Genomic DNA, 8,567 nt, shown 5'->3' with positions numbered 1-8,567 from the left:
TTTTCAAATGTTCAACTCCCTTTCTTGTATGAAGTAACAGTAGGCAATCGTTTGTGCCGATTTACAATGACTGACAAAATACGGAGCTGGAAACCACGTTAGTCCATAGCTCTAGAGAGATTTTGCCCATGGCTGCATGACAGCCAAGAGCCTGGGAACCATCCCGGGCCAGCCCTGCCTCCCTGAGGGCACTGCCCTGCATTCCTATCCTGCCCCTTCCGTAAATAAATCCCTCTTCCTTCAGAAATGCACCCTTAGTGAATTAGAGAGCGGGGTCAGCCCACAACATCTGAATTTCAGCTTAAAAAAGACGGTGGAGGTTTTCAGGGTCCTGATGTGACGTCACAGACACTTTGCAACTTCACTGGAAGTTCATCACACTTCATTTTTTTCCCAAAAAGTTTTGCAGTGACAGCTTCATAGGACTTTGGTGTTACCTGTGGGCTTCCCCTCAGGGGAAGTTAAGCACTCCCCTTAACTGTCCTGTGCGATCACTTTTTAGGGGCAGGGGCAGCATGGCAGTGCTTTGAAGAGAGAAGAGCTCACGTTTATGGATGACAAAGGAAGCTGCCCAGGATCCAGAACATGGGGGTGACAGCGCCCCCCTCTCTTCTTGGGGGCGGGGGATGCAATTAAAACGCAACAATCAAACCAACCTTTAAATAGTAACTTTTAAAAATATAAAAACAGCTCATTACAATGACTTCTCATTTTCTCTTTTCTTCAGGAATCAACTTGTCTTCCACCCTCGCCCTCCCTTGTGGGGAGAACCTTAACAAGAGGTGGCAGCTGAGCATCTGAGACCCAGAGAGAGGAGGGAGAGAGGGAGGGAGAAAGAAAGAGAGAGAGAGAGAGAGAGAGGGAGAGAGACACAGACAGACTCTGGATACGTCTCCCCAGCCTTAGAAAGGGAACGCACCTTGAACGCACCTTGCGTCTCTGCAGCCTCCCATGCCAGGTTGGGGGAGGGGCTCACCCAGGAACAAGAGCGGGGGGGGGGGGGGGGGTTAGAGGCGTGGTTCACCAGAGCCCCTCCTTCCTTCTCACCAGACAGAATCACACATTATAAAATAATCCATAAAAATGCAGTATAAAAATTATCTTCCATATGCTACATCCATGGAGAGCCCACCACCAGGACTCACGACGCCCTTTAGCTTTTCCTTAGAAGAAGAAAAAATAAGACCAAAAGGAAAAAAGGAAAAAAAAAAAAAACCCCAAAGACCAAAAACCCACCAAAATCCTAACACCTCAGAACATTTTGGTACCAAAAAGTGGCACCTGCAGGAGACGATATTCTAGCTGTAAGCTGTCTGGGCTCCTAAGAGAGACGGGAAGCTACAAGAAGTCAGCCCAGTGCGCCCCCAGCCCAACCCCAAGTCCCCTCTCCCCAGGCAGGGGGGAGGTAAACCTCAGACTCACAGCTCTGCAGGTTAAATACACACTTTCCCTCTAAGGAGAGAGGAGGAGGTCAGGGGCAGGAAAGGGGAGAGAAGGCATTTTATGAAAGGACATCACTTCTAATTCCTTTTATTCAAATTAAAAAAAAAAAGCACCCACATCAGTTGGTATTTTTTCTCTGGTGGCCCCTGAGCTGAGTCGCTATGCTCTCCTCTAACTTCGTGTCCTTTCTAGGTTGTGTCCGAAGATTAAGAAGGGCCGGAGACAGAGTGGCTTTGAACTTCCATTTCTCACCACGATAACCAAATGTGCACCAAAGAGAGATGGAGGTCAGCGTGGGAGGGAGGGAGGGAGGGAGAGAAAGGGAGAGAGAGAGAGAGAGACAGACAGACAGACAGACAGACAGGGGGTCAGACACCTGAAAGGGGAGCATGGAGCTCAGGAGACTACAGAAAAACCCACCATTTCTGCTGCCGTCAGCCCGGGCTGGCACCCATCTCAAGCTCTGTCAATCCGTCAGTCTATCTGGAGCTTGGTCCTGACACGCCTCAATCGATTCCCAGGTCCACATGGAGATACACTTGTCCAGGGGGGTACCTGATAGCCAACCTGGCTGCCAGCCGTAGTGCCTCTCCTCCACCCCAGGAGTTTTCTCCCCGTTCTACTCCCTCTCCATTCTGCACCCCGCTCCCTGCCTCCCCTTCCCAGATGGGAACTTTCGTTGTTTTTTTTTTTTTTTAAAAAAAAAAAAAAAAGAAAAAAGCCACCACCACGAGTGGATTACAAATACAGCAGGCGAAATACACGGCTGGCGTTGCCGGTGGGAAGGGGCCTCCTCCCCCCGCTGACCAGTCCGAGATAGGAGTCTGTTATTTACACTTTTCACAAACCTTGTGCGCTGCACAGTCAGGGACGTGAAACCCCCCCTCCCCTGGCACAAACGTGTGGTCCACGCTCCAGTGTCCCTGAGCCAGGGCAGGGGAACACATCAAAAACAAGAGGGGAAGGAAAGATTCATGAGGGCGTCTGTGGGGAGCCGGAGCCACGAGCCCCCGAATAAATCTATGTGTAGCATCTGCCAGGATCGTTAAGGGGAGGAGAGGAGAAATCCATCAGAGTCCGTGAGTCCCATCAATCCACGCCTGGGAGTCCCGACTGTGACGGGGGCACCTTCTCAGCCGCCGGAGCACAGCGCTGGCCCGCTCGCCGCCCATCCTCCACGTCCACGGAGCCCCTCGCCGGGGTCTCCCCGGCACAGCTGAGTCTGTTTCTCCCGGAGTTTGACAGCCCTGTTACAGTCCTTGTTTAGTAGATGACCTCATAAACCGTGGCCTTCTTGTCACCAGAGCCTGTTACAATATATTTGTCATCCGCCGAAATGTCACAACTCAAGACAGACGAGGATTCCTTAGACTGGAGGAGGAGAGGCAAGACAGGGCGGCGAGAGAAAGGACAGAAATTCACTTTGTGGGTACTGGACGCCCTTTCAGTGCTCTCTGAATTCAACCGCCCTCTGCCCGCCCCGGAGCCCACACTGCAAGGCCTTCAAACACAGCCCTTCCCGTTAGAGGGGCCCCTTCCACCTGCTTCCCCACAAGGAAAAGCTCGTTAACAGGGCCCAACGTGATCTTCACAGTCTCTGAGGGGCAAGACAGAACACTTGAGCCTCGTGAGCTTTGATCCTGAGTTTACAAACAGGAAGAAGCTTTCCTGAGCTGGGAGCAGGTGTCAACAGGCCAGACCCTCAGCCTGGTGAGCTAAGAAAAAGGATTCGCACCTGAGTTTTGAAGCATCCAGTGTAACTGGAGACTTGAAAGTTACGTGCGTGACACGCTAGATGCCAGACTTCTAGCCTGAATCCAGAAAGTGGCTTGTTGGCTCTGAGAGCGCGTGTGACTGTGTGTGTGTGTGTGTGTGTGGCATGTCTCTGTATGTGTGCGCGTCTGTGTGACCAAGTGAGAGGGTGCAGCATCAGCCCCCAGGTCTTGAAAACTCACAGAAAGCCTCTTGCTTCTCTCCCATCTCCTTCTGGATCTTTCTCCTGCCCCACCTCTCTCCCTACTTGGAAGTGTTGAGACGAAACATGAACTTACTTGAATATCAGACAACACTGCTCAGAAAAAAAGCTGCCCAGTTTGCTCAAATGCCCAGCACACCTCCTGCGAGGGCTCAGCATGCAGGCCAAAGCCAAGAGCCTGTTTTCACTTCTCCTTGCTCTAGAAATCCTACAAGAGCCCCTGCTTAAAAGCCCTCACCCCGAGGGGTCAGATGCCATTAGCAGCAGAGTGTATGGCCCACTGATGCGCCCAAGTCCAAGCCCTTGCCTCTGAAGAACCCATCCTGGACCCCTGGCAGGCAGGGGCTGCAAGAGGCCGGGGCAAGTTCTGCTTTACCTGCCCCACCCCCGCCCCCAGCGCCGCGGACGGGCCCTGACTCTGGGCAGAATCAGGAGGGGTGCTCGGATGGCGGGTGGTACCTGGAATATGCTGGCTCCATACGGTGTCCTCCAGGCGTTGAGAAGGTTATCTTTCCCAGTGCTCACAAACCACTTGCCTGCAGGCGGGAGGCAAAGGAAACATCAGGTTGTGGGCTGCTGCCCTCTAAAGTGAGACCCGCCCCATACATGGCTGGCTGCCATGGAAACACAGTGTGAACCGCTAACCAGTGCTGGGCCAACTCTTCACTTGTGAGAGGCATTTTGTAACCGAGACACAGTAACACAAACATCGACACCCAGAGAATGCCTTCCTCTGCAATCAAGGGGAGGGGTGGGCAGGCTGGGACGGAGACAGGGAGGATCTGCAGTTAATCACAGGGATTACACTGCCCAAAAGATTCTTTTTAAAGCCACTAAGGTTGACTGATCCATCTCGATTCTACTACTGGAAGACGGCAGGAAGTACTAGGAATGACAAAGCTCTGAGTGTCTGGAGACCCAGCTGAAGGCGGGGATCGCTGCAGGTGCGCTGCCAGGGCTCTGCCTGCGTTAATGCCCCAGGGCTCCCAGAGCCACGTGGGGTGCCTGCAATTCCTGGTCCACAGAAAGACCGGTCGGGGTTTAGAGAGGACGGGACGCATCAGAGCTGCACAGCCATAACTACTGAGTCCGCGTGCCCCAACTACTGAAGCCCACGCGCCTACAGCCCGTGCTCTCCAACAAGAGAAGCCACCGCAATGAGAAGCCCGCCCACCACAACAAAAAGTAGCCCCCACTCGCTACAACTAGAGAAAGCCTGCGCGCAGCAACGAAGACCCAACGCAGCCAAAAAGGAATAACTAAAGTTTTAAAAAAGTAAAATAAATTTATATATTAAAAAAAGAAAAGTGGGTCGGCAGATATTCCAATCCAGAGCTATGGCCACCAAAGCCTGGGGTCTGAACCACAACCTGGAAGCACTGCTGGCAGGGCTGTGAGTACTGTTCCTTTGCCCCAAGCCAGCACGGTCTGGCTCTGGCCTGGTCTCACAAGTGCTTGGTACCCTGTGGCAGTATCCGCATCCGAGGATGTAGGGGGGGATGCCAGATGGGGGGTACTGGTCAGGGTCAGGGGACCTGGTTCTGGGACCGTGCTCACTTTGGGGCTCTGGCCCTTCTCTGAGCTTTGGGCCGCATCTATGCACAGAGGGCAGGCCAGGCGTCCCGGGGCTCCCACTCCCCCAGGCTCACCGCAGTAGGCGAACTTGAGGGATAGCACGCAGCTCTCGTGCAGGTGCAGCTGGTACTTGTCGGGCTTGCTGTGGTGCAGCACCTCCACGTTGCTGCTCTCCATGCCCACGGCCAGCCACTCCCCGGTGGGGCAGTAACCCAGCGAGAAGATCTGCGGGGGAGGGGCATAAGGAGATCAGCATCCTCCAGAGCCACAGGGGTGCGGGGGTTCCTCGAGGGCCCTGCTCTGGGGCCCTGAAGACTCAGCGTCCCACCACTCCTTCCCCCAGCACCTCCCCACCTGCCATTTGCAAAGCCAAGCCCGATAGCCCGGGGGAATGGGATCTCATGTTTCATCCCCATTTGACAGGTGACGAAGTTGAGGCCCAGAGAGGTTGCTGACTCTAGAAAGTAAGTGGCAGAGCAAACTCAGAGGTGGCACAGATATTTCACTCTCACAGTTATTCTCTCTGCCTCAGTGACTTCTGCCTTTCCTTAAGAAAAACGTGAGTAAATAAAACACTAACGTCTTGAATAGCAAGATTAAAATATTAAAACAAGTAATAAAACAACAACAGAACCCAGTAATACCTGGCACTTACAGAATGCTTTCTATGAGCCATGCTTACAGCCAAGGCTTTTAGAGGGACCATTTCAGGTGCTCCCACCAGACCCATGAGGCAGCTATGACTATTCCCATCCCACGTAAGAAAACCAAGGCCAAAGTGCTCAACGGCAGAGGAGCTGGGAATCAAATCCAAGCCGTTGGCTCAAGTGTGTCCAACTCCAAAGCCTTGTCGATTCTGTTTCATTGCCACTTCCTCCAGGAAGCCTTCCCAGATGGCTCAGGTTGGTCTCAGGTCCATTTGCAACGACCAGGTGTGAGGGCCCCTTTGTCCCCTGACTCAGCCACTGGGACCTGGGGAGGAAAGGCCCCACGCTGCTCCAATGGAGGGAAGGGGGGGGGTGTCTCGGGGGCACACCTGGGAGGTGAAGTCATGCTGCTGCAGCTGCCGGCCCTCCCGCAGGTCCCAGGAGCGCACGGTGTTGTCCAGGCCTCCGGTCCATAGCTTGGTGCCGTCGTGGGAGATGTCTATGCAGCTGGCCCCATCCGTGTGGCCCTGGAACTGCCTAGGAAGGCCAGGCAGGGATGGGGGTGAGCTCCGGGGAAGAACCGATGCCAAGCGGACAGCCATCCCAGGGGGCAGGCCAGCTCCGCCTGAGCAGAACAGGAAACTGAGGTCCATCGTCCCCCCGGGGAGCTTGCAGCAGAGCCAGGCCTGGGCCCCTCTCCTACTCTGCTCAAGGGTCTTCGGCAGGGGCAGTTCTGGGAGAGCAGGTACGTAACAGGGGAACCCCCCCCCGCCTTAGCCCGACACCCCATGCCTTCTCAATTTGCATTCTTGATCCATCCTTGTCACCCCGCACGAACCACGCGGCTGAGGCCATAAACCAGCTGCATGGCGCTATGACTAACACAGACGGCCACACTGCACTGAGGGCCGATGCTGGGCCCGGCGCTGGGGTCCGACTCTAAGGGAGGGGCTTCACTCCGCCCGTTGCATGCGAGGGAAACCGAGGCACGGAGGTTAAGCGACTTGCACAAGGTCACACGGAGGCAAGACTGAAACCCTGCAGCTTTGCTCCCGAGGCCCCACACTTAACCACCAAGAGGTACTGCTCCTCCACTCTGGTCTCAACGCCTCTCCTTCTCCTGCCCTCTCTGTGTGTCTCCAGCTCCCCTTCTCCCCAGAGCCTTGTGCAAGTTCCTGGGCCAAGGAGCCCTCCATCGTCTACCCACGCCAGGCATCTGGCACAAGCTGTTTTCTCACCTGGGTGCCCTCGCCTGCGCTGTTCCAGCCGGCCCACAGCACCTCGGACAGGCCAGTCGCAGCAAAGATACCAGGCACGGCCAGCGAGGCCCTCCCGAGGACAAGGACCCCCGCTCCCTCCCGTGTCTAACCTGACTAGGGTCTGGTTGTGCAGGTCCCACACGGCAATGTTCCCGTCGCTACAGCAGGAGAAGCAGACTTTGGCGTCGGGGCTGATGGCCAGGGCGTAGCAGGCCGGAGCCGAGGATGTCAGCTCGGCCTTGATGCGGGGCGTGGGTGACGCCAGGTCCCAGATGGTGAGCGTGCTGGCCTCGCCGCCCACGATGAGCGTGCGCCCGTCGGGGAGCAGCTTGCAGGAGCGGATGTAGTTGTCCCTGTTCTGGAGGGGGAAGGGGCAGCGTTCAGTACCACCCACCTCCCCTCCTGGGGACCAGGAGGGTCCACAACACTGAGCATCCTGGCCGCTTCTGCCCACTTCCTGCCCTTACCGAAGGCAGCTGCCAGTCCGACTCCGCTCCTTATTCACTCCTCGTTCACCCCCCTTTCAAACTTTCACTCACTTCTTCACAGACCCCTGGAGGTCGGCATCACCTCCCCTTACAGACGACGGAAGTGGGGCTCAGGGAGGTTTGCCAACTTGCCCAAAGTCTCCCAGCCAATACAGGGCTGCACCCGGCCGGGGGGATGGGGCTCTCCCCCTGACCCAGGCTGTCCCGCTCTCCTAGACCAGGTGGAAGGGATGCCCACAGCTCTGGGATCCTCACCAGGCAGTCCAGCTGGGAGATGGGGCTCTTGCTGCCCGGCTGGCTGATGTCCCAGATCTTCACGCAGCCCTTGCCACCCGTGTAGACGTGCCGCGTGGGGTTGCTGATGGTCACTGCACACACCACCTCCCCGTGGCTGAGGGTGTTGATCTGCCTTGCGTGCCTGGGGATGCCGGGGCCTGCCAGGGCATCGTGGGGGAAGGGCACGGGCTGCATCTGCCCGTCAGCGCTCACGTGGAAAGAGTAGGCTCTGGGAGGGGGAGAACCACACTTCTGCCATCTCCAATCCTCTAATAACAGTTTGTACAGCTCCTGCCTAGTTTGACCGGCACCCGCCCCTGCCTGGCCTCCTTGCCTCCAGGTGTCCCCTCTCTCCAGGTCTGGGGGCACCTGGTAACCCCAACCTCCTTGGCCTGGCTCCACCAGGCCGGAAACTGCTGCAGAGTCCAACCTTGGCTTCTGCCCCCGCTTACAGATCCTTGCTCCAAACCAGGTGGCTGACCCCAAACTGGCCGCGGAAAGGGAGCACCCTTCCCCCACCATCTACAGAATCCCGAACACGCTGATTCCAGAAAGGACCCAGCTTGAACGCCACCCCTCCTCTAGGAGCCAGTGGCATTAGGGAGGAAAACCTGTCTGCGACCCTCCAAATGAGTCCCAGGGTGCACATCAGAGCCAGGGCCGAGCCAGTGTGGTCGGCCTGCTGTTTTAAGTGCCAGCTGTGGGCAGAACCCACAGGAGCCCCCAAGGCCAGGGCAGCTCCACGGCGTTTGGTTGAGAGACCGCAGTGTCCGAAGTGTTCCTTCCCTCTCAGAGCCCAGGGACCACATCCTCCACCCCAGCCCTTTCTCGTTCCCCTTTCAGAGGGAGCCTGGGGGCCGTTCAGGAGTGCGGCCAGGCAGCTTTGCTGGGGTTGCAACCTGGC

The 8,567-nt window shown here is 56.4% G+C and overlaps 1 protein-coding gene across 12 annotated transcripts in view; it reads right to left on the bottom strand.

Moving 5' to 3' along the window:
• Positions 1-653: 653 nt before the first annotated feature.
• The window catches only part of TLE3 (TLE family member 3, transcriptional corepressor), a 48,925-nt gene continuing 41,011 nt past the window's right edge, over positions 654-8,567 (bottom strand). For all 12 annotated transcript variants that reach the window (XM_089907055.1, XM_089907050.1, XM_089907052.1 and 9 more), the window contains 6 exons: positions 7,643-7,892; positions 7,010-7,257; positions 6,030-6,177; positions 5,068-5,218; positions 3,878-3,954; positions 654-2,814 (listed from right to left, as the gene is read on the bottom strand). In XM_089907055.1, the coding sequence (XP_089763181.1) occupies positions 2,707-2,814; positions 3,878-3,954; positions 5,068-5,218; positions 6,030-6,177; positions 7,010-7,257; positions 7,643-7,892 (982 nt within the window). In that variant the 3' untranslated portion in view covers positions 654-2,706. The remainder of the gene's footprint in view (positions 2,815-3,877; positions 3,955-5,067; positions 5,219-6,029; positions 6,178-7,009; positions 7,258-7,642; positions 7,893-8,567) is intronic.

The sequence above is a fragment of the Delphinapterus leucas genome, chromosome 2, assembly GCF_059928025.1.
Source record: "Delphinapterus leucas isolate spDelLeu-1000000601 "Yukka" chromosome 2, BTC_Dleu_Yukka2, whole genome shotgun sequence".
NCBI lineage: Eukaryota > Metazoa > Chordata > Mammalia > Artiodactyla > Monodontidae > Delphinapterus > Delphinapterus leucas.
This window is presented reverse-complemented; position numbering and strand designations above follow the sequence as displayed.